This window comes from Monodon monoceros, unplaced genomic scaffold, assembly GCF_005190385.1.
Source record: "Monodon monoceros isolate NGI ecotype Baffin Bay Population unplaced genomic scaffold, NGI_Narwhal_1 Super_Scaffold_12, whole genome shotgun sequence".
NCBI classification, from domain to species: domain Eukaryota; kingdom Metazoa; phylum Chordata; class Mammalia; order Artiodactyla; family Monodontidae; genus Monodon; species Monodon monoceros.
In genome coordinates this window covers 163,617,798-163,642,184 of record NW_021703768.1, presented here as the reverse complement: position 1 = coordinate 163,642,184, position 24,387 = coordinate 163,617,798, and the positions used below count along the sequence as shown (strand labels likewise).

Here is a 24,387-nt window from a genome sequence, read left to right as displayed (position 1 = left end):
ACTTGGCTTGCCCCCAGACGGGGCAACCCGGGGTCTCCCTAGGGGGCAGCCCTTTTCGGGTCCGTTTGTCCCTCCAATTCTGGGTCGGTGTCTCTGTATCTCTTGCAATGTCTTTTGGTCGTTCTGTGCCCGTCTCTCAGCGTCGCCTAGCCTTTTTATATCTCAGCCTTTGTCTCTCTCTGCGTCTCTATGAATCTGCCCATCTCACTGTCTCTGTCTTTCTCTCTGTCCCCGTGTCTCCTCTCTCTTTATCTCGCCGTCTCTGCGTCTCAGTTTCTGTTCCTAGCCTCTTGGTCACCGTTTTTCACTGTGTCTCTGTATCGTCTCTGTTTCTGTCTGATGGATGGGGGTAGAGGCGGAGAGAGGGGACTGATCCCATCCCGAGGCCCCAGCCCCAGGGGACTCCCCCATCACTGGCTGCCCGGTGTGCAGACCCCCCACTCAGCTTCTATTTGGCGCTTCCCAGGCCGCAGCCCCTCTGTGCCTCAGTTTGCCATCTAAATGAGAAGGATGGGCTTTAGTAAGGAATAGAGTTTCTTTTCTCGAAGAGTCCAGGACAGTCATGAAAGAAAAGCTCTGCCTTTCCTCAGTCTTATGAGATCCCCCAGAAACTTTCTGACTCTCAGAACTAACACACACACACACCTCTGTGCCTGTGCCCGGGAGAGTCTCACCCCCTTCACTTGCCTATCTTGGCAGACCGTGTCTGCCAGCACCCCCAAACCCACCCCCTACCTAGCTCTCCTTTCCCCAGATGGCTTCTGTTTCTGGAGGCCTCACTCCATGCCAGGCACTGTGCCAGGCACAATCTCACTTAATCCTCACCACCACCCTCTTGAGAGGGGAAGTCTTAGACCCCTTTTTATTTGGGGGGGGGCGGGACGGTGGGGCATGTGGGATCTTAGTTGCCTCCCCAGGGATCAACCGGAGCCCCTTGCTTTGGAAGCACAGAGTCTTAACCACTGGACTGCCAGGGAAGTCCCTTAGACCCTTTTATAGATAAAGAAAAGGTTCAGAGAAACCAAGTCACTCTCCCAGGGTCACGCTGCTTCTGCTGCTCCCACATCCTTCCACATGTATTTCTTGAGTGCCCAAGCACGCTCTCATCTTTGTAGTCCCTTCCGCCTCGACACATTTCCACAAGATGCCTGTGAGCCCTCTCCCTCATTTCCTCTGCTCAGATGTCCCCTCTTCAGAGAGGCCCTCCCTGACCACCTGCTCTAAAATAATGTATCCCACACCCCCAGACTGTGAGAGGATGGGCAGGAGGGAGCTATTCAATTAAGTGTTTGCACCTGACAGTGGATACCTACGTCTGCCTCCATAAAAACTTCTATTTGAATAAGTGATTTTAAAAAGCCCCCTCGGGGCTTCCCTGGTGGCGCAGTGGTTGAGAGTCCGCCTGCCGATGCAGGGGACACGAGTTCGTGCCCCGGTCCGGGAAGATCCCACATGCCGCGGAGCCCACCACCACCCACGCGTGCCTTCACCCAGACCCAGCTGAGCAGATCGAACTGCGCCTACTTATAGCTGGGCACGCCCAGCAGAGGGCAGTAGCACTCCCAGCAGCTGCCCACGTGGCTGTCAACGTGCTGGGGAGGGTGCGCAAGCCCTCCTGGACCGGCAGTTGATTGGCTGTAGCGCCTCTTAGATCGGCCAATCACAGGAATCTCGATGGCAGATGTGCTGCGGCTGCGCAGAGTCGTGGAGGCATCCTAAGGGTGGCTGTGAGCATCTTTCTGTCCCCCTGCCAGCACCCTGTGTCATGGAGGCCAAGGGATTGCAGAAGTGGCTTTATGGGAGCGGAGAAACATCATCGCCTGGAGACTCTGCCACTGCCAACCCCCCATTTTATGTGCTAATCTGTTGGGGTAATTAATAGCCTAAAACCAGGGCTTTCTGGGGGAGCCCAGGAGCCCCACCACCACCACTCCACTCTGACCTCCTCGTATTTCCCTCAGTTCACTCCACTCCAAAGGCCTTTGAAGTTGCTCCTTATGCCCAAAGTGTTCCCCAAATCTCCAGATGGTTCACTCACCTCCTTCAGGTCTTTACTCAAAGATCACCTGCTCAGTGACACCTTCTCCTAACCAGCCAGTTTCAAACTGCAAACTCCTCTTGCACCTCCTCCCTTTTTCTGCTTCACTGTTCTCTGTATCACTTATCATCTTTAAGTAGACTTTTTCAAAATTGTGGTAAAATATAGAACATAAAATGTACTATTTTTAAGTGTACAGTTCTGTGATGTTAAGTACATTGATGTTTTTGTGCAGCCATCACCACCATCCATCTCCAGAACTTTTTTCATCTTCCAAGACTGAAACTCTGCCCCCATTAAACAGTAATTCCCCACTCTCCCCCTCCCCCACCTCCTGGCAACCATCATTCTACTTTCTGTCTCTATGATAATTTGATTACTCTCTAGGTACCTCACATAAGTGGAATCATACAGTATTTGTCCCTTTGTGATTGGTTTATTTCATTTAGCATAAAGTCCTTAAGGTTTATCTATTTGTAGTATGTGTCAGAATTTCTTTCCTTCTTAAGGCTGAATAATATTCCATTGTATGTATATACTACATTTTGTTTATCCATTCATCTACTGATGAACATTTGAGTTGCTTTGGCTATTGCGAATCATGCTGCTATGAACATGGGTGTGTGAGTATCTGTTCAGGTCCCTGCTTTCAGTCCTTTGGGGTATATACCCAGAAGTGGAATTACTGAATCATATGGTAATTCCATTTTTAATTTTTTTAAGGCACTGCCATACTGTTTTCCATGGTGGCTGAACCAGCTTACATTCCCACCAGGAGTGTACAAGAGTTTCACTTTCTTCACTTGTTAGATTCTATTTTTTTGATAATGGCCACCTAATGGTTGTGAAGTGTTTACATAGACTTTACAAGTATATCATACATATAGAAAAGTGTACAAATTATAGCTCAATGAATCAATTATCACTTTAAAAATATTTTTAATTGAGATATTACTTAAAGTAAAATGCACACATCTTAAGCGAGAGCTCAGTGAATTTTTATATACATATACACCCATGTAATCACCATGCACAGCTCAAGCTATAAAATACTTCTTTTTGAACAATTCTTAATCTGTTTATTAATATCAGCCCTTTTGTTAATTATATGTAGCATTTTACTTCATGAAAATATACCCTTTCTTGGAAACAGATTCTAAGTACTTGGAGAACTTAAATTTCTTTTCCTTTTTCAAATTAATTTCATATTTCCCTCTGGATCTAGCTTACAACACGTATTTGTTTTAAGTAATTAATTTGTTGAATTAATGAAAGTATTCTGATGCTTTGTTTGAGATGGCAGAATGACAGAAGGCATAAATCTAAATACCTAAATTAATACACAGAACACCAAGAATCAAGCTCTACACACAAGCGAAACAGGGACTAAAAACAAAAGGTTACATGTTCTATGTTCAAAATCACTGACGATTCACAAGCTGATAGACAAAATCATATCCTAAACAGCTCTGAAGTTGCACTTAATATTTTTTCAAGCTGCATATAGCTATGAAAATATTTCTATAGAACATGGGTCTTTCGGACTTCCCTCGTGGCGCAGTGGTTAACAATCCGCCTGCCAATGCAGGGGACAAGGGTTCGAGCCCTGGTCCAGGAAGATCCCACACGCCACAGAGCAACGAAGCCCGTGTGCCACGCACAGCTACTGAACCTGCACTCTAGAGCCCATCAGCCACAACTACTGAGCCTGCGCTCTACAGCCCGCGACGATGTGCCACAACTACTGAAGCCCACGCGCCTAGAGCCCGTGCTCTGCAACAAGAGAAGCCACCACAATGAGAAGCCTGCGCACTGCAACGAAGAGTAGCCGCCGCTCGCCAAAAGCCCACGTGCAGTAACGAAGACCCAACACAGTCAAAAATAAAAACAAACAAATAAATATTTTTTTAAAAGAAAAGAAAAGAACATGGGTCTTTTTTCCGTCTCCTCCACGAGCATGCCAGCTCCCCCAGGTCAGGAATCTTTTTTTTTTTTTTTTGCTTACTGCTTTTCCTCAACACTTAAAACGGTGCCTGCTACAAAGGAGGCTCTCAATAAATGCTTGTGTTTTGTGTGTGTGTGTGGTTTTTTGTTTGTTTGCTTGTTTTGTTTTGTTTTTTCCGCACCACCCAGCTTGCGGAATCTAAGTTCCCCGACCAAGGATTGAGCCTGGGCCCTTGGCAGTGAAAGCGTGGAGTCCTAACCACTGGACCGCCAGGGAATTCCCTCAACAGGTGCTTGTTGAGTGACTCTGAGTCTTCTCGTGATGGGGTGGGCACAGCCTCAGGATCCTATGCACAGCTTCCCTTATTTTGGCCCTGGGTCTGAGGCTGCAGCAGGATTGAGGGAAGCTCTTCCAGATTGCTTCAATCCCTTCCCACACTCTGCTCTGGCGTACTCTGAGATGGCTCCCCAGCCTCAGGCCCCGGACAGGATGCGGTATAACTGTAGAATGTTAAGGATGTCCAGGACCAGCAATAGACAAGGTCATCACCCCTCGAATTTTAGAACCGTATCACAGAGGTGCCAGCTATATAGACTCCAGCCATGACCACACCAGCAAGGCCACTGGTGAGCTTTGGGGGCAGCTCACCATACTCAGGAACCAACTGTGGACAGGAGGGGGGCGATCAGGAGTGAAGGAGAGGAAGGTGAATGCAAGAGAGCAGCAGGAGGCCCTCACATGCCCCCCAGACCCAAGTGCCCAAAATTGACAAAAGGCTGTGACAGACACAGATGGGCATAGAATTCTACAAGGTAGTGCAGCCTGTCCCGGGGCTGGAGAAAGAGGGGCGAAGGCAGTGGCAGGGTAATTAGTCAGGCATGCCGAAGGCAGTCACATGGGGCTGTCACAAGGGACCGTTTGCAGGCTTTAAAGGTTCGGGTGAGTTTCAGGAACATTCACCCATTCGTTTACTCATTTTTGTAGCTAATATCTATTAAGCACTTCCCATGTTCCAGGCTCCGTCTCTAATGCTGGGGACACCACACCAAACAAACAACCAAAATCTCCCTGTCCTCTTGGAGCTTATGGTAACCAAGCCCACAGGAGATGTTCAAAGCATGCGGGCAGGGTAGTGGGAGAGGTGGTGTCTCCAAGGGTCTTTATAGAAGCAGGAGAAGCCGAAGAGAGAAACTGCATGGTAACATGGGAACAACTGATCCCTGTTGTGGAGAATCACCACCAGGTCTGAAGGGAGCAGGGTTCAGAAGTGGACAGGGGATTGAGGGAATGTGACCCCCAGTCGCACGCAGCTGGATCCCATCTACCACAGAGCAGGTCAACAGATTCATCAGCCACAGTCCATGAGATGGGAGGAGTGGGGACACCACTGGACCCCCACCCTGGACATCTCTGGACAGGGCAGCTGGGGGTCTGGTATGGAGGGGTCAAGGCCCAGGTCTGGGCTCTGCCTGGGCTGAGGTAGAGACAGGCAGTGGGCTGGCCCATGAGGCTCCTTAGCTGGGCCAGCCTCACTCAGAGAACCTTCCTGGAGGAATATCTCCCTCCTCTGGACATCCTCAGCAGTGTCCACCCCCTTTCCCCATGCTGCCGACTCCCCACCCCTACAGGAGCATAGAATAGGGGTGAAGTGGAGAATGTCCACTTGGGCCCAGCTGACCCTTACAGAGTGAGGTTCATGTTGATTGTCTCCACAGAGAGCAGGTTGTACCAGCAAAGGGTACTGATGGCCAGGGAGAGGAGGATGGCTACACACCTGGGGAGGGGGCAAGACAAATTAGGCCCCGCCCCTCTCTTCCGCGTGGCCCCGCCCCCGCACCACGTGGAGTCCCACTGGAGGAGTTTTCGTGAGTCCAGACTTGCTCCCAGGCTGGCGGGAGGCTGCTGAACGAGCGCTGGCTGAGCGCCTAGGAGCTCCTTTGGTGCAAGACGAAGCCAGGAGGCTGAACCACGGTGGGTGGAGGGGGAGGGCCGCCATAGAGTCGGGTAGGGGTGGTTATTGAGCTGTGGCTGTGGCCACGTCCACGCCTCGGGCACCTCCTCTAACACACACAGACAGATCAACACAGTCATAATCGACCAATATTGAGGCAGGGTCATAGACACACAGTGTCATATATTGTCACACATCGATGGTGGGGGGCACCTATACAAGTCACACCCATACAAGTCAGAGACACACTGTTACAAACACATACCAATGGTTGGACACAACTACACAATGGAGTCCCACAACGTCAGAGACCATCCCCCGAATTGGCATGGTCAGACCTTTATACCATTGCTGGGACACAGAGTCACACACAGTCAGAGACACACAGGGTGCCATGAGCACAGCCATGCACACATGAAATCAGAGATTCATACGGTCACAGACACACACTGGTAGACACAATCACACACAGACCGATATGGGGTGTACCAGTCACATGCGTTTTCACAGTGGGACACAATCATTTATCCACAAGTTGGGAACACGTGAGGTGTCACAAACACAGTCATCAATCCACTGGTGTTCAGACATGCAATCACACTTGCATTATTGCATGGAACATCAAAGAAATGTTGACACACCTACTCCCAGCCCTCAGAATTGTGGGACAAATTCCACAGCCTTACACACACACAAACGCCCAGAAGCTGGTACAATCACAGATGCACATGCAGCTAATGGCACGTGAACACACAAAGACACGCACACACCAGTGTCCCAACTGGCCTGGCTCACACTGACACACACATGGGGGCCACACCTGACCTACGCTCACACAGCCACACACAAACCTACACACCTTTGCTTGAGTTCTGAGACACTACAAAGACACATGAAAACCTCCACACTCTATCACCCCAACACCACAGTCACACACACACACACACACACACACACACACAAAATCATGAATATGCACACAACACTACAGGATCCTCAGCTCTCCATGAGGGTGGCCCAAGGTGTCAAACCAGCCTCCATGCCCTTCCAGTGAGGGAGGTGGAGGGAGGTGTTAGGGTGAGTCCCCCATAATAACAATAGCATAGGGAATTCCCTGGTGGTCCAGTGGTTAGGATTCCTCACTTCCACTGCAGGGTGCACAGGTTCCATCCCGGGTTGGGGGGGGAGGGGCGGGGGGGGCGTGTGGAACTAAGATAGCACAAGCCGTGTGGTGAGGCCAAAACAAAAAACAAACAGGGCTTCCCTGGTGGCGCAGTGGTTGAGAGTCCGCCTGCCGATGCAGGGGACACGGGTTCGTGCCCCGTTCCGGGAGGATCCCACATGCCGCGGAGCAGCTGGGCCCGTGAGCCATGGCCGCTGAGCCTGCGCGTCCGGAGCCTGTGCTCCGCAACGGGAGAGGCTACAGCAGTGAGAGCCCCGCGTACCACAAAACAAACAAACAAACAAAAACAAACAAAAAATCTCCAGCATACACTTATATGGCTGTTCTGCATAACTCAATTAAATCTCAAAGACAAAAAAACCCATGAGGTTATTATAATTGGCCCATTTCAGGGTTGAGACAATCGATGCACAGATGGGTTAAGCACTAGCCCAGACCCATGAAGCTAGATTAGCAGAGCCTGCCACCTTCCCTAATGTTAGTGTCCAATCCTCAGCGCCTGGCTCAAATGTTTGTTGAACAAATGAAGGAATCCACATCACTTCCACCTTTAATATTTCATTCCCACATTTCAGGTGGGAAAACTGGGGCTGCCAGTAGGATTCACAGGCCCCACCCCCACCCCAAGTCCAGCCTCCCAGCCCGGAAATGGGGCAGTCACTCCTTCCCGAACCAAAACTCCTTAATTCCTAGGTAGGAGGCGCCGCTTGCCTCATTGAGGGCGGGGCCTAGCACATTACGAGGCGGGACCAAGGCCTTTCCACCTTCCTATTGGTGCTCCTCTCTTGGGGGAGGGACCTCTCGAAACCGGTGTTCTTGATTTGCTGTCGCCTTGGCGGCCCGTGACCCGGATGGTGCAACATGGCGGCGCCCAGCGGGAAGGTAGAACCGGCAGGGATTCCGCGGCCGACCGCGTGAGTAGGTAGGTCGCGCGTGGGGAGGCAAGCACGAATATCTGGGCCCCGGGGCGGCCAGTTCTGTGCTGGCAGTGCGGAAGGGCGGCCCCGGAGGGCCGCGGCTGCAGGGCCAGGGCACCGTGACCTTGCCGGGTACGGGGCGGGGATGTGCCGGAAAAAGCCGCCCTCTCTGTACCCGCCTCCCCACATCCCTAATCTCTAATTTTGCAGATGAGACTGCTGAGGCTCAGAGAGGTTAAAGCCTTCTCCCAAGGTCACACCGCAAGTCATCAGCTAGGCTGGAATTGGACCCCGCATCTGTCCCTTTCTCCGAAGGAACTCAAAATCCTGGCAGCCAGCCTCAGCTGCTGTAGGTACACCCTGCCTAGGGATTAAGATTTTTAGAAGTTTTGTAGAAATTTAGCTCTTCCCATTAACTGATATTTGCTGGGTACCCACCATATACCAGGCACTGTCCCAGGTCCTGGAGACGCAGCAATAAGGCACACAAAAATCCCCGAGCTCCCCGGGAAGCCAGACATTGAACAAATCAGAAGTAAATGAAACATGTGATTTCAGATGCTAATAATTGCTAAAAATACATTCATCAGGGTGATGGGACTTTAGATTGGGAGTGGGGCGTTGGTCAGGGAAGGCTTCTTATTTGACTATAGACCTGAATGACCAGAGACAGCTCTGGACTGATGGGAGCGGGTGTGGTGGTGGGGGGGTGCGAGAAATTTACAGAAAGAGAAGCAAGTTCAAAGGCTCTGAGGCTAGAATAAAGTCAGCTTGTTTAAGAAACGGTGTAGCTGGAGCTGCCAGTACTAAGAGTTGAGTTTGGAGGGGCGGACCCTGCCTGATTTTATCTTGTGTGACATAACATTAGTGATTTTAGGCAGAGGACACTGAATTAACTTTACAGTTAAAAAGCTCCCTCTGACCACTGGGGGGAGAACTGAGTGGAGGCAGGTAAGGAAAGAAGTGTGAGGCTGGGTAGGTGGAAAGAGGTCATGGACTGGAGTGGTGGCCTGCAGATGGAGAGAAATAGATGCATCTGAGGTGGATTTGGAAGCAGTCAACAGGAGTAGCTGATGGATTGGATGGGGGAGCGAGGGACACAGTGGACTCAGAATTCCCAGGTTTGTGGTCTGAATGACTGGGAATGGTGATGTCATTGGCTAGGATGAGGAAGAACAAGTTTCAGCAGGGATATAATTTGGAGCAACATAAGTTTGAGATGGCTGGGGAATACACCAAAGTGGCAGTTAGGTATGGAGGCTGGAGCTCATGGCATAGATCATCATTTCTCAGACTTTAACACACAGAGGAGAAACCTGGACTTTTGTTAAAATGCAGATTCTGATTCAGCAGATCTGGGTTAGGGCTGAGATTTTGCATTTCTAATAAGCTCCCAGATGATAATAACCAATGCAGCTGGTCCCTGGGACACACTTTGAATAGCAAAGGTTTAGATTAAAGTCTTAATCTCAGCTGCATGTTACAGTCATTGGAGTGCTTTAAAATGCTGATACCTGGGCCATGCCTCTAGATATTTGGATTCAGTATATCTGGGGTATGGCCTGGACAAGGGGATTTTTAAAGCTCCCTAGATAATTCTAATATGAACAAAGTTTAAGAACCATTAGAGCTGCCTACAGGAATACAGAGAGGAGAGGAACCTCTCTTGGAAGCTGAATGATGCCTTAGAGTAGCAGACAGATAAATTCAGAACGTGGGACTCTTTGCAGCCTTATTACTCAAAATGTGGTCTCCAGACTAGCAGCATCAGCATCAGTTGGAAGTTTGTTAGAGGTATGGTCTTTGGCTCCACCCCAGACCCACTGAATCAGAATCTGCATTTTAACAAGATCTTTGGTGATTCATCTGCAAATTCAAGTTTGTAAACATTGCAAACTTTAGAGAAGGAAGCAGGTCTTACTGAATGGTTGAGAAATAGACCTGGGTACTAGGAAGAAAATCAAGAGTGTCCAGGTGGGAGGAGGACCTCACCTATGCCAAATCCTTCTGAGAAACTGAGCAAAATGAGCCAAAGAAATAACCACTGGCTTTGTTAAGTGTAGAAGACACAAGGGGTCTTTACAGGAGTGGTGTCAGTGGAGTGGTTGGGGCAGCAGCCAAGTTGGAGAGAGTGAGGAGGGAACACAGCGTGCAGACATCTCTTGGGAGAAGCTGTGCTATAAATGGAGCAGAGATGTGGAGCAGAGGCGGAAGAAGATGCTAGAGAAAGTTTAAACGGTGATAAAAGTGATCCAAATACTTCCCAACTCATTTTATGAGGCCAGCATTACCCTGAAACTAAACCAGACAGACACGACAAGAAACGAAAACTACAGACCAATATCTCTTATGAACCTGGATACAAAAATCCTCAACAAAATGTTAGCAAACCAATTTTAGCAACATATAAAAAGAATTATACACCATGACCAAGCGGAATTTGCCCAAGGAATGCAATATGAGTTTAACATTTGAAAATCAGTTAATGTAATACACCATATTAATAGACTAAAGGACAAAAAACCACATGATTAGTTTGATAGAAGCAAAAAAAAAAGCATTTGACAAAATCTGATGCCCTTTCTTATAAAAATACTCAGCATCTAACAATGGAAAGGAATTTCCTCAACCTGATAGGTCATCTGTGAAAAACCCACAGCTGACATCATATTTAATGATGAAAGACTGGATGCTTTCCCCGCTAAGATCAGGAACAAGACAAGGATATGCACCCTGGCCACTTCTATTCAACACTGTACTGGAGGTCCAGCAAGGACACTTGGGCAAAAAAAAGAAATAAAAGGCATCCAGATTAGACAGGAAGAGGTAAAACTATCTATGTTTGCAGATGACATGATCTTGTATGTAGAAAATCTCAGGGAATCCAATTTAAAAAAAAAAAACTATTAGGACTGATGCAAGTTCAGCAGGGTTGCAAGACACAAGATCAACACATAAAAATAAATTGTGTTTCTGTACACTAGCAATGAACAATGTGAAAATGAAATTATACAGTAGCTTCATAAAGAATAAGATACAAATAAATTTAACAAAAGAAGTAAAGGACTTCTACACGGAAAACTGTAAAACATCGTTGAGAGAAATTAAAGAAGATCTAAATTAATGGAGAGGTATCCCATGTTCATGGATCAGAAGATAATATTATTAAGATACCAGTATTTCCCAAACTGTTCTACAGATTCAACACAATCCCTACCAGAATCCCAGCTGGATTTTTTCCATAAATTGACAGCTGATTCTAAAATTTATATGTAATAGTGAGGGATCCAGAATAGCCATATAATATTGTAAAAGAGAACAAAATAGGAGGACTTAACACTTCCCAATTTCAGAACCTACAAGCTACAATAATCACAACAGTGTGGTATTGGCATAAGGCTCAACATATAGATCAACAGAATTAAATTGAGAGCCCAAAAGTAAACCCTTACATTTATGGTCAATTGATTTTCAACAAGAGTGACAATGAGAAAAAATAGTCTCTTCAACAAATAGTACTAGGACAACTGGATATCTACATGAAATGAACCCCTTCCTCACACCATTCACAAAGATTAATTCAAAATGGATCAGAGGGGAATTCCCTGGTGGTCCAGTGGTTAGGACTCTGAGCTTCCACTGCAGGGGGCATGGATTCCATCCCTGGTGGGGCAACTAAGATCCCCACAAGCCACAAGGTGTGGCCAAAACAAACAAAACTTCTAGAAGAAAACATAGGAGTAAATCTTCATGACCTTGGGCCAGGCAATGGTTTTTTAGATAAAACATAAAAAAAAAAAAAAAGCAAAAGCAAAGCTACAAAAGTAAAACAGAAATTGGATTTCATTGGAATTAAACATTTGTGCCGCAAACAATAACATCAGGAAAGTGAAAGACAATTCAAAGAATGGGAGAAAGTATTTGTAAATCATAAGCTTCTAGTATCCAGAATATATAAACAACTCAATAATAAAAAGATAAATAACCTAATTTTTAAATGGACAAAGGATCTAAATAGACATTTCTCTGAAGAAGATACACAATGGCCAATAAACCCATGAAAAGATGCTCATCATCATTAACTTTTAGGGAAATGCAAATCGGAACCACAGTGAGATACCACTTCACACCCATTAGGATGTCTGTAATCAAAAAGAAAGACAACAGCAAGTATTGGCAAGAATGCAGAGAAATTGGAACTCTTATACATTGCTGGTGGGGATGTAAAGTGGTGCAGCCACTTTGGAAAACACTTTGGCAGCTTCTCAAATGATTAGACATAGAGTTACTATATGTCCCAGCAATTTGATTTCTAAGTATATACCCAAGGGAAGTGTAAACATGTGTTCATACAAAAGCTACACAAGTGTTCATAGTAGCAATAGTCATATAGTCAAAAAGTGGGAAGAACTGCAAGTGTTCATCAATGGAATGGGTAAATAAAATACGGTTAAATCCATATAATGAAAAAATTTTGGCAATTAAAAGGAATGAAGTCTGATACATATTACAACGTGGATAAACCTTGAAAACATGCTAAGTGAAAGAAGGCAGTCACAAAAGAGCCCATATTATATGATTCCATTTATATGAAATTCCCAGAGTAGGCAAATTTATAGACACTAGATTAGGGGGTGCCTAGGGTTGAGGGTGAGGGGAAATAGAGGGACTGCTAATGGGTATAGGTGGGGTTTTTTTGGGGGGGGGTGACAAAAGTGTTCTAAAATTAGATTTAGTGATGGTTGCACAATTCTGTGAATATACAGTTGACCCTTGAACAATGTAGGGGTTAGGGGTGCCGACCCTCCTCACAGTTAAAAATCCAAATATAACTTTATAGTCCGCCTTTCATATCCACGGTTCCACATCCTAAGATTCAACCAACCACAGGTCGTGTAGTACTGTAGTACGTATTTACTGAAAAAAAAATCAGCGCGTTTAAGTGGACCCATGCAGTTCAAAGCAGTGTTGTTCAAGGGTCAACTACTGAAAACACATTGGATTTTATACTTAGGTTCAACTGTATGGTACACAAATAAAGCTGTTAAACAAAACAGAATGATCTGGTAGGGAGGGGGACGAATGCAGGAGCAAATTCCTCAAGATAGTGAAGGGTTTGGCCCAGAAGAACAGGGACCTTTGATTTTAACAGTCACTTCTGCTCCACCTTGTGCATGCAGTCTGGGACGTGACCTCTGCCCAAGAGAGGGGTCTCATTGCCTTTAGCGGGTGGGGTACCAGGCTGATGCTCTTTCTTCTCTCTTTCTAGGTGGTTGTCCGACAGGCAAAGACATGAGCTGGGCCCAAGCCATCCTGCTGGCCCGGGGCCTCTCTCGGGGCTGGGGAGGTATCTGCAGCACTGCCCTCACCGGAGCCCCCTTCTCTCAGGTAACTGCCAGTCATGGGGTGGAGAGAGGCAGGCAGGCCTGGGATTTGCTCACAAGCCCTCCCAGTGAAGCCAGCTCGGGGTGGCGGGGGTGGGGGTGGGGGGTGTCTGGGCTGGCCTGTCTGCTCTGAGGGCCAGTTGAATGTCTCTTCTCATTTTAAGAAGTGTTGGTGTGCCCATGAGTGAGGGGCTTGAATTTGAAATCAAGAAGGTCTGAGCTAAGTAGATTTGGGTGGTGACTCTGGGTGACTCCTGTATTCACTTGTAAAGATGTGAATTGAATTTCGTTCCCTTACCCTAAGTGACCAGGCTGATCAACGGCCATAAATTATAACAAGGATGGTGATGGTGACAATATTAATAGCTCCCTTACTGAGCACTTCCTCTGGGCCAGGCCCTGTGCTATGCATTTCATTCGCATTATCTCATTTGTGGTGTCTCCCCTTCTTTGGAGCATTCTAGAGCTTCTTTTCTGCTTTCTGCCCTATGCACATACCACCTGTAGTATTAGTTTCCTACACTTTCACTTTATTTATTTTTTTAAAATATAAATTTATTTATTTATTTTTGGCTGCGTTGGGTCTTCGTTGCTGCGCACAGGCTTTCTCTAGTTGCAGCAAGTGGGGGCTACTCTTCATTGCGGTGCGCAAGCTTCTCATTGCGGTGGCTTCTCTTTGTTGCGGAGCAGTGGCTCTAGGTGCGTGGGCTTCAGTAGTTGTGGCACACAGGCTCAGTAGTTGTGTCACACGGGCTTAGTTGCTCTGTGGTATGTGGGATCTTCCCGGACCAGGGCTCGAACCCGTGTCCCCTGCATTGGCAGGCAGATTCTTCTTTTTTTAAATAGAGAACAGGAGTATTTATTTATTTATTTTTAAATTTATTTGTTTTTATTTTTGGCTGTGTTGGGTCTTCCTTTCTGTGCAAGGGCTTTCTCTAGTTGTGGCAAGCGGGGGCCACTCTTCATCGCGGTGTGCGGGCCTCTCACCATTGCGGCCTCTCTTTTTGCGGAGCACAGGCTCCAGACGCGCAGGCTCAGTAGTTGTGGCTCACAGGCCTAGTTGATCCGCGGCCTGTGGGATCTTCCCAGACCCGGGCTTGAACCCATGTCCCCTGCATTAGCAGGCAGATTCTCAACCACTGCGCCACCAGGGAAGCCCTGGCAGGCGGATTCTTAACCACTGCGCCACTTTAAATGAATGCCTTTTTAAAAAAAAAAAATCTCCTTACCTAAGCAGGATATTGGGATGGCTATTGGGTGCAGCAGAACAGAGGGCTTCAATCTCAGCTGTGCTGCTTTGCTGCTGTGTGGCACCAGGCATCTTGTTTCATCTCCCAGGGCCTCAGTTTCCTCATCTGTAAAATGGGTACACGAAGAGGCACTCCTTCAATGGACAGTTGGGAAGAGTAAATGAGCCTCACTCTCAGAAAGTGCTCAACAATGCCTGGAACATAAGAATATTCCATAAGGGACTTCCCTGGTGGTCCAGTGGTTAGGACTCTGTGCTCCCACTGCAGGGGGCCCAGGTTCGATCCCTGGTCGGGGAACTGAGATCCCTCAAGCCACACAGCCCGGCCAAAAAAAAAATAATTCTGTAAATGTTAGCTCTTATTAGCCATATATTTGAAAAGATGCCTTATGTATAACCATTCTAATTTAAACATACAATTTAAATGAAAGTAAATCTATTAGGGTACCATCTAGAGCAGGGGTTGGCAAACTTTTTCGTAAAGGGTAAGACAGTAAATGCTTTTGGCTTTGTAGGCCATGTGGTCTCTGTCACAACTACTCAACTCTGCCACTGCAGCACAAAGCAGCCCCAGACCAGACATAATGAAGGCATATGGCTGTGTTCCAATAAAACTTTATTAACAAAAGCAGGCAGCTGACTGGATTTGCCCCACAGACTGTAGTTTGCCAACTTCTGTTCTAGAGGGATCTGACCTGCTCCCAGCAGCATACACTCCCCACTCTGGGGAACAAGATCCCCTTGACCCAAGGGAGGTACCATCATAATAGATGGGGAGAGAGGCCTGAGCAGTAGAGTGGGTTGTGGGTATCACCAGGTGGAGGACAGTCACGCTGAGGCTCCTGCTGACTCCAAAATCTGCATTTTCTTTTTTCGACTCAATTTTTTTTTTTGGTTTTTTTTGGCCATGCCACGTGGCTTGTGGGATCTTAGTTCCCTGACCTGGGATTGAACCCAGGCCCTCAGCATTGAAAGCATGGAGTCCTAACCACTGAATTACAAGGGAATTCCCTCAACTCAGTTTTTGAAATCTATCTTTTAAATAGGTAATTACAGCAGACAATATAGTTCAAAATTCAAAAAGTTCTGAGGCTGTACCGTGACAAGGGTCTCTCTCTCTCTTGCCTGGCCACCACTTAGCTCCCTTCTCTAGAGGCAAGATGTTGCCTGCTTATTGTATTTCCTTCCAGAGATGTTTTTCACAAAAGCAAAAAATATGTATCCATACAGTCGATTCTCATTATTCACAGTAACATTCTAGAAAGTCACTGCATACGCTGAATTAGCGAATACCAAACCATTGCTGCCAGGGGAGATACGGGATAAGGTTCCTGTGAGCCTCAGGTCATAACATTTTCATCAACCAATCAATCATAACGTTGTTGTATGTGTGTTTCTGTTTAAAGACATCCTATTTAATATAGGTTTTTGATTCATTAACATTGAACCCACGGCCAACAGCACTATAACTCATGCCTGAGCTTACCTACCACATGTATCTTCTCTAAGGAACAGCAGGGCCTTCTTGCACGTAGGAACACTAGGCAGGCTTAGGGGTCCTTTTCAACCACAAATCAACAAAAAAGATGCAGAAAACATACACTAAATAAACCTCTAGGGACTTTCCTGGTGGCGCAGTGGTTGAGAATCCACCTGCCAATGCAGAGGACACGGGTTCAAGCCCTGGTCTGGGAAGATCCCACATGCTGCGGAGCAACTAAGCCTGTGTGCCACAACTACTGAGCCTGCATTCTAGAGCCTGTGAGCCACAACTACTGAAGCCCACATGCCTAGCGCCTGTGCTCTGCAACAAGAGAAGCCACCACAATGAGAAGCCCGCACACCTCAACGAAGAGTAGCACCCGCTCACCACAACTAGAGAAAGCCCGCGCACAGCAACGAAGACCCAACACAGCCAAAAATAAATAAATAAAAATTTTAAAATAATAATAAATAAACCTCTAAAAGGACACTCGTTGGGAATTCCCTGGCGGTCAGTGCTTTCACTGCCGGGAATCCAAGTTCGATCCCTCGTTGGGGAACTAGTTCCTGCAAGACATGCAGCACAGACAAAAAATAAAACAAAATAATATAAAATAAAAGGACACTTGTTGACAGCATGGGGGCTGATACAAGAAGGCCAAGCATTGCCTTGTTCCATCTCAGCTGGGAATATAGGCGCTGGGCAACTCAACTTTCCACCCCCCTGCACGTGTCTGCAAATGGCCAGAAAGTGCCAAGAGTACTGGCTTTGGGAGTATAAATGAATTTTAGCAAGTAGGCAAGTTTGCAAACATGGAATTCGCAAATAATGAGGACCAACTATATATAAGCTGTTGTTTTCTTTTTTTTACACAAATGGGAAGCTACTGTACACACCGTTTCACACCTTGGTTTTTTTTTCATTTAATGGTATACCCTGGAGCTCACTCCAGGTCACACAAGACCTCCTCAGTGTGCCTTACAGCGGTAGGTGCTCCTTGTCCAGGTGCTTGGCCATTTACTAAATTATTTCCTTGCCGATGCACATTTGGGCCATTTCCACTGACGCAGCAGACGAACAAAAGTCATTTGGTGCAGGTGCTTTTAGAGCTATCCGATTTAAATACCAGATGCAGGATTGCTGCGTCAGAGGGTGTGTGTTTGTCATTGTGGTGAACATTGCCTCCGTCGGGGCGTTACCATTGCTCTCTCACACTTTGTGATGGTGCCTGATCATGGGTCTGTAACCTGCGCAGCACACTTCTTCAGAGGCCCTTAGGGAGGCCTGCTGGCACCTTTCTCAGCAAAGAGCCAGTGCGGCAGTCCCCCAGGGGCACTGGGAGACCCACATTCCAGCAGTGGTTCTCTATCCGCAGGTGACGCCCCAGGCCCCGCGGGGCCTCCACTGCAGCACAGCCGCCCACCAGCCTGACTCGCCGCTGGTCCCACGCCCACCCGAACCCCAGAGGGGGCTGGTCAAGGCCCTGGCACCCCATGAGGAGCTGTTTAGGCAGGCGCCAGATGGGGTGCGGGACAAGGCGAGCTTCGTGCAGGCGGTGCAGAACTTTACGCAGTACAACGTGCACAAGCGGGGCCACGTCGACTTCATCTACCTGGCCCTGCGCAAGATGCGGGAGTATGGCGTCGAGCGGGACCTGGCTATCTACAACCTGCTGCTCGACATCTTCCCCAAGGAGGTCTTCCGGCCTCGCAACATCTTCCACAGCATCTTCCTCCACTACCCACGGCAGCAGGAGTGCGGGATCGCTGTCCTGGAGCAGATGGAGAACCACGGTGAGGCCAGCAGGCCAGCTCAGGCGGGGGCGGGGGCCACCTCCCTCTCCAGGGTCTCGGGGCCCTCCATGGCTCCTTGGCTCTGACTCGTCTCCTCTCTGTCTCTCTGTCTGGCTTCCTCCTCTGCGCGCCCACCCCCATCTCTTGCTCATCTCTCTCTCCCATCATCCCTTCCCTCTTCTGCCCCCTCCCTGAGGCTCAGCCTCCATCTGCCTGGCACAGGGGTGATGCCCAACAAGGAGACGGAGTTCCTGCTCACTCAGATATTTGGGCGCAAAAGCTATCCCATGCTCAAGTTTGTGCGCATGAAGCTGTGGTTCACCCGCTTCAAGAATATCAACCCCTTCCCCGTGCCCCGGGACCTGCCCCAGGACCCAGTGGACCTGGCCAGATTGGCCCTGCGGCACATGGAGCCCGACCTCAGTGCCAGGGTCACCGTCTATCAGGTATCCACCCCGTCCACATCCTCGGCCGCCTCTGGGGCAGGGCCCCTTTCAGTAAGCCCAAGTGATTGTGGTGAGACAGGCCGTGATTCGCTGGCAGAACCTCCGCTAGAGTCCAGGGCCCTTGGCACAGCTTGACCTCTGACCTCGGCCCCTCTCCCCACATTCACTGTATTCCGGGCATGGCTTTCTGTTCCTTGAGCAGTCTGTGGCAGCTCCCCCCGAGGCCTTTGTGCTTGCTGTTCCCTCTGCCAGGAACACCCTTCCTCCGGGACTTCACTTCCTTCAGGTCTGAGTTCCACCGACCTTTCGTCAGGACCTCTTTCCTGACCACCCTGGCTGAGCCTGGTTCCCCGTGACTCAGTTTCACCTGTGTCTCCCAAGGCCCAGCACAGGTTCTGGCACAAAGCGGACATTCCACAGCTGTTTGTCGAATGACTAAATGAAATATTCCCCATATCCTGGGGGCTGTGGGAGCCCAAGAGGGAGCAGGGAGGGCTTCCTGGAGGAGGTGAGGGTGAGCTGGGCGCAGGCAGAACAGAAGAGGTGAGGAGAGTATTCCAGGCAGAGGGAGCAGCATGGGCCAGGGCTCGAGGGTGGCTGGGAGTGGCTGGAGATGCTGAAAGGGCTTCCTTTGGCCGGAGCAGGGAGTTGGGGTGAGAGAGAAGAGGCATGTAGGACACCGGGTTAGTAATGAGAGGGCCACGGGGAGGTTTTAAGAAGAGGAGGGTTGGGGTGCAAGTCAAGTTTCTGGAAGGATTTGCGCCTTTGAAAGCGCCCCCTGGCGGCCGTGTGGATGGTGTTGGATTGGGGGCAAGGCAAAGAGGACAGAGGGGCTAGGAGAGTGGTGATGCGGTGTCCCAGTGAGAGAACATATTGCAGAGGAAGTGCAGTTTTTAACTCATTTCTTCGTTTTTTAAAGTAATGCATTAAAAGGAATTCCCTGGTGGTCGAGTGGTTAGGACTCTGCGCTTTCACTACTGAGGGCCTGGGTTCCATCCCTGGTCAGGGAACTAAGATTCCACAAGCTGGGCGGCATGCCACCACACCCCCCGCCCCCAAAAAAGTAATGCATTAAAAAGCCAAACAGGGAACTGCACGGGTTCGATCCCTGGTCAGGGAACTAAGATCCTGCAAGCCCACACGGCACAGCGGGGAAAAAAAAAAAAAGCCAAATGGTACACAAGAACACACAGTGAAGAGTTCCCCTCTCCTACCCTGACCCTTTAGCCCCCAGGCTACTTCCCCAGAGGTGACCACTTCCATGTCTTCTTCCCAAGAGATCTATGCATTTGCATGCAGATGTATACTTTTTTTTTTGCATATATATCCTTTGTATTTAAGTATCCCTTTTTTCCCGTTTCATTATTAAAAGTGTACACAGAAGGGTTGAAAACATGGTAAAATGATCACCTACACCACCTAGATTTTTTTAAAAACTTTATTGAAGTATAGTTGATTTACAATGTTGTGTTAGTTTCTGGTGTACAGCAAAGTGATTCAGTTATATATACATATGTTTACATATATATTTTTTCAGATTCTTTTCCATTATACTTTATTACAAGATCTTGAATATAGTTCCCTGTGCTATACAGTAGGACCTTGTTGTTTGACACCACCTAGATTTAGAATGGGAACAATCCAAGTATCTATCAAGAGGGACTTGTCCATGTCCACTGTGGCACCTCAATCAAAGACTGGTGAAAAAAGTGAAAGGGTGAGGCATGCACAGTGGTGTAGTAAGCCACCTAAAGTGTGAGGAGGGAGGAGAAATAAAAAGGCATATAGCTATTTGTTTATTTTCACAAGAATAAATATTGCAGGGAATTCCCTGGTGGTCCAGTGGTTAGGACTTAGAGCTCTCACTGACAAGGGCCCGGGTTCAAACCCTGGTCGGGGAACTAAGATCACGCAAGCCAGGCGGCATGCCCAAAAAATAAAAAAAATTAAAAAATAAGTAATGCAAAGATAAGTCAGATATGGGTAAAAATGGTCATCTCTGGGCGGGCAGAGGAGATGGGGGTAGAGAGAAAAGGAATGGGAGGGAGACATCTATTTAATATGGGTTGGCTTCTAAACTATGGAAATGTTTAGTCTATCAAAAATATATATAGGGCTTCCCTGGTGGCGCAGTGGTTGAGAGTCCACCTGCCGATGCAGGGGACACGGGTTCGTGCGCCGGTCCGGGAAGATCCCACGTGCCACGGAGCGGCTGGGCCCGTGAGCCATGGCCGCTGAGCCTGCGCGTCCGGAGCCTGTGCTCCGCAACGGGAGAGGCCACAACAGTGAGAGGCCCGCGTACCGCAAAAAAAAAAAAAAAAAAAATATATATATATATATATAGATATATATATATATATATAGATATATATATAGATATATATATATAAAATCAAAAAAGAGGGGAAAGAACCCACCAAAGTTGAAAACAAACATATGTGGCTAAATATCCAATTGACAGCATAACCAGTGAGAGAAAAAAAATTCTGAGTCACTGTTGTCTGACATCCTTAGTGGCCTGCATTCTGAGAATCCTGAACTTAATCCCCTAGCGTTATGGTCAGCTGTAATATCATAATCATTTATGTATGTTGATGGATAAGTCAAATAAGCATGTGTATTACTTGTAATAGGAGCCAAGATTTTGACTGTGAGAGAAAAAGATATACAATGTTAGAAAAAATGTTATTTTAATATTAAAAATAACGGGAGAGGCCACAGCAGTGAGAGGCCCACTTACCGCAAAAAAAAAAAAGAAAAATCGGTATAAATATATTGTCCAGTAAAAGGGCCCAGGAGCAAAACCTACACTTTTAAAGATGTTTCTCAAACGGCAGCGCATTATACATACACATATTCTGCACCTTGCCTTTTGCTGTTCTCACTTAATAATATGGCTGGGAGCCCCTTTTTTTTTTTTAATTAAGTATTGGATTTTTTTTTTTTTGATGTGGACCATTTTTAAAGTCTTTATTGAATTTCTTACAGTATCGCTTGTGTTTTATGTTTTGGTTTTTTGGCCACAAGGCATGTGGGATTTTAATTCCCTGACCAGGGATCAAACCCACACCCCCTGCATTGGAAAGCAAAGTCTGAACCACTGGACCGCCAGGGAAGTCCCAAAGGAGTCCATTCTTTTTAACCTGAAAGGGTGGAGGATATGTGTGCCAACAGTTGTCCACTCACAGGTATTTCGGTCAGAGTATGTGCATTTTTTCAAAAATGAATTTCATTTAGTTTTGGTTTTTGTTTTTTAGCCACGCTGCTTGGCTTGCAGGATCTTGGTTCCCCAACCAGGGATTGAATCTGGGCCACCGCAGTGAAAGTGTCGAGTCCTAACCACTGGACCACCAGGGAATTCCCTCATTTAGTTTTTTGTTTTTTGTTTTAAAAGGCTTTTTTTTTGATGTGTAACATTATTTTTTTAATCTTTATTAAATTTGTTACAATATTGCTTCTGTTTATGTTTTGATTCTTTGGCCGCAAGGCATGTGGGATCTTAGCTCCCCAAGCAGGTATCGACCCACACCCCCTGCACTGGAAGGTGAAGTCTTAACCACTGGACCGCCAGGGAAGTCCCTCATTTAGTTTTTAAAATCACATTTCAGAGTGTAAAATTAGAAAGCTACAAAAGGCTGTTCTTTCCCTCCCTGCCCTCCACAGAGGCAAATGCTGTGACTTGCTTCTTGTGTCTCCTTCCTGGCATATTCTGTTTGCATGAAATTCTTTTCTTTTTTTAAATTTCACATGCACTGAGCACTTAGCATGTGCCAGGCATCGTTCTTGGCATTTTAGAACCATCTCAACTAAGTGCTGTTATTGCCCCCATTTTGAACTGGGGAAACTGAGGCACACGGTGACTTAGCCAAGGTCATGCAGACAGTGGCAGAGCCGGGATTTTAACGCAGGTGGGCCAGCTCCAGGGTTCCCTCCATGTGAGTATATCCAGGGTCAGTGGCTCTTACCCAATTAGATAGAAGCAAGAAGGCGGTGGGCTCGAGTGATTGTTGGAGGCCCAGTAGACAGACCCAAGAGGGGTCCTGAATTCACTGGAATCCCCATTTCTCTCTCCCGGGCTCCTCCGTAGGGGCTGTGGGGGCTGCAAGCTTCCACTCCGACTTTACTTGCAGATGCCTTTGTCCAAAGACTCCACAGATGCCACGGATCCCACGGAGCCCCACATCATAGGTAAGGTCCTGCGGAGGGAGGGAGGGAGGGAGCGAGCGCCGGGTTCTCAGCAGGCCTGCTGGCCACCCTCTGGGCATAGCCCCTCAGCCAGGACGCCCCGGGAATGTGTCTCCACATCAGGAATCCAGAGTCCTGATCAGCAGGCCGCCCTGGCCCACCACGACCCAGCCCACCCGATCTTCGTTGAGGGTCCCTTCTCCCTGTGGCTTCGAGACAAATGTGTCTATTACCACATCCTCAGAGCTGACTTGCTGCCCCCCGAGGAGAGGGTGAGGGCCCAAAGTGGGAGTCGGGGGTGGTAAGAGTGAGTTGGCTCAAAGGTGGGGAGGGGGGTGGGGGTATAGGAGGGCAGGGGCCGGGGGAGAGGCGGCAGGTGGCTGCGACATCCTGGGCCTCTGCCTGCACCTCCGCTGGCCCCCACCCCCACCCCCGGGTTAGGAAGTAGAGGAGATTCCAGAGGAGTGGAACCTCTACTACCCGATGCAGCTAGACCTGGCCTACGGGAGGAGCAGCTGGGATGACTACGAGTTTAACATCGATGAAGGTAAAAACTGGGATGGGTAGGATTCTGAACACTGCATGGGATGGGGTGCCACCTCTGGAGTCGAGGGGTGGGGCCCGGGCCGAGACCTAGTCCAGTTACACACACAGACCCTCTATACACACACACACACACACCCCACCACCACCCCACCACCTCCCCCCACGAAAGCACAAAACTCACCACTCAGGGGCTCCAGACCTGTCAGCCCTCAAACATCCTCCTTCAGACGTTTATGGAGCACCTCTGTGCTGGCTACTGGGCATGACCAGGACAGGCCCAGTCCCTTCCCTCAGGCCAGCGGTGGATCAGACAAGTTACATTCTTGGGGTTCCAGCGGAGGAGCACACAACTCAGCCTCAGGTGGGAGTCAGGAGGATTTCCTGGTGGAAACTTGAGCCAGGAGGTGTCACCTAGGTGAAGCATGGGACAGGCAGGCTAGGCAGAGCATGTGCAAAGGCTTGGAAACACACAAAAGGAAAAAGGGAGCTTAAAGCCCCCATCCTTGGCCTGGAAGGGGTGTGGGCTTGAGGGGGCTGCCCCAGTCCCTACTGCACAAACTGAGGGCCTGTCTCTCCTGACAGTGGAGGAAGGCCCTGTCTTCGCCATATGCATGGCGGGTGCTCACGACCAGGCCACGCTGGCCAAGTGGATCCAGGGCCTGCAGGAGACCAACCCAACCCTGGCCCGCATCCCGGTGGTCTTCCGCTTGTCACCGTCCTCCGGGGAGCTCCTGGCATCCTCCTCAGGGCTGGAGGAGCCACCCCTGACCCCACCCGAGGGCCGGGAAGAAGAGGAAAACAATCAGCAGCGACAGCAGCAGAGCCAGAGCTGAGCCTAAGCAGTCACAGGAGCACAGGCGGTGGACTGGTGTGAAAGCATGAGATGACCTTTTAGTGTACAGCAAATAAAAGTTTTCCGGCTTGGGGCTGCCCTGCCTCCTCTCTGGCAGTGTAGCGTCCCTGTCCCTTTAATGCCTGGTGTTACGTCTTTTCAAGTGATGGAAACATCATCCAGAACTGACAGGTCGAGCCGCTGGCCTTCCGTCCGCCTTTCCTGGACAGCTCCCACCCTTCCTTTGTCATCCCCACAATTCATTCAGGATAAAGGTGCGGAGGAAGAAGCCCCCATCACCCCAGGGTCTACGGGCTCTCCTGGCTCTTTCTTCCCGGATCAGCCTCAAACCTTCAGCTACCCCTTCCGTCTCTGCCTTGTCAGAAAGTTTAACAGAGAAGGGAGTAAAGGGAGAGTGGGTTGTTGCTGGCGCTT

At 48.4% G+C, this 24,387-nt stretch overlaps 1 protein-coding gene and 1 non-coding gene across 6 annotated transcripts; both read left to right on the top strand.

The window, feature by feature from the left end:
- Window positions 1-7,932: 7,932 nt before the first annotated feature.
- On the top strand, window positions 7,933-24,335 carry ECSIT (ECSIT signalling integrator). Of its 5 annotated transcripts, none has more exons than XM_029218548.1 (9): window positions 7,972-8,039; window positions 8,245-8,383; window positions 13,304-13,422; window positions 17,526-17,943; window positions 18,166-18,389; window positions 22,520-22,577; window positions 22,698-22,846; window positions 23,064-23,121; window positions 23,703-24,334. In XM_029218548.1, the coding sequence occupies exons 2-9, from the start codon at window positions 8,245-8,247 to the stop codon at window positions 23,951-23,953; spliced, it is 1,416 nt and encodes a 471-aa protein (XP_029074381.1). In that variant the 5' UTR covers window positions 7,972-8,039; the 3' UTR covers window positions 23,954-24,334. The 5 variants fall into 5 exon arrangements, with proteins under 5 accessions (XP_029074383.1, XP_029074382.1, XP_029074381.1 ...); XM_029218546.1 differs by having other exon boundaries at window positions 23,016-23,121; XM_029218547.1 differs by having other exon boundaries at window positions 7,979-8,031; window positions 23,016-23,121.
- TRNAG-CCC lies at window positions 14,893-14,965 on the top strand. Its single transcript has one exon. It is a non-coding gene; the product is annotated as a tRNA-Gly (tRNA).
- Window positions 24,336-24,387: the final 52 nt, after the last annotated feature.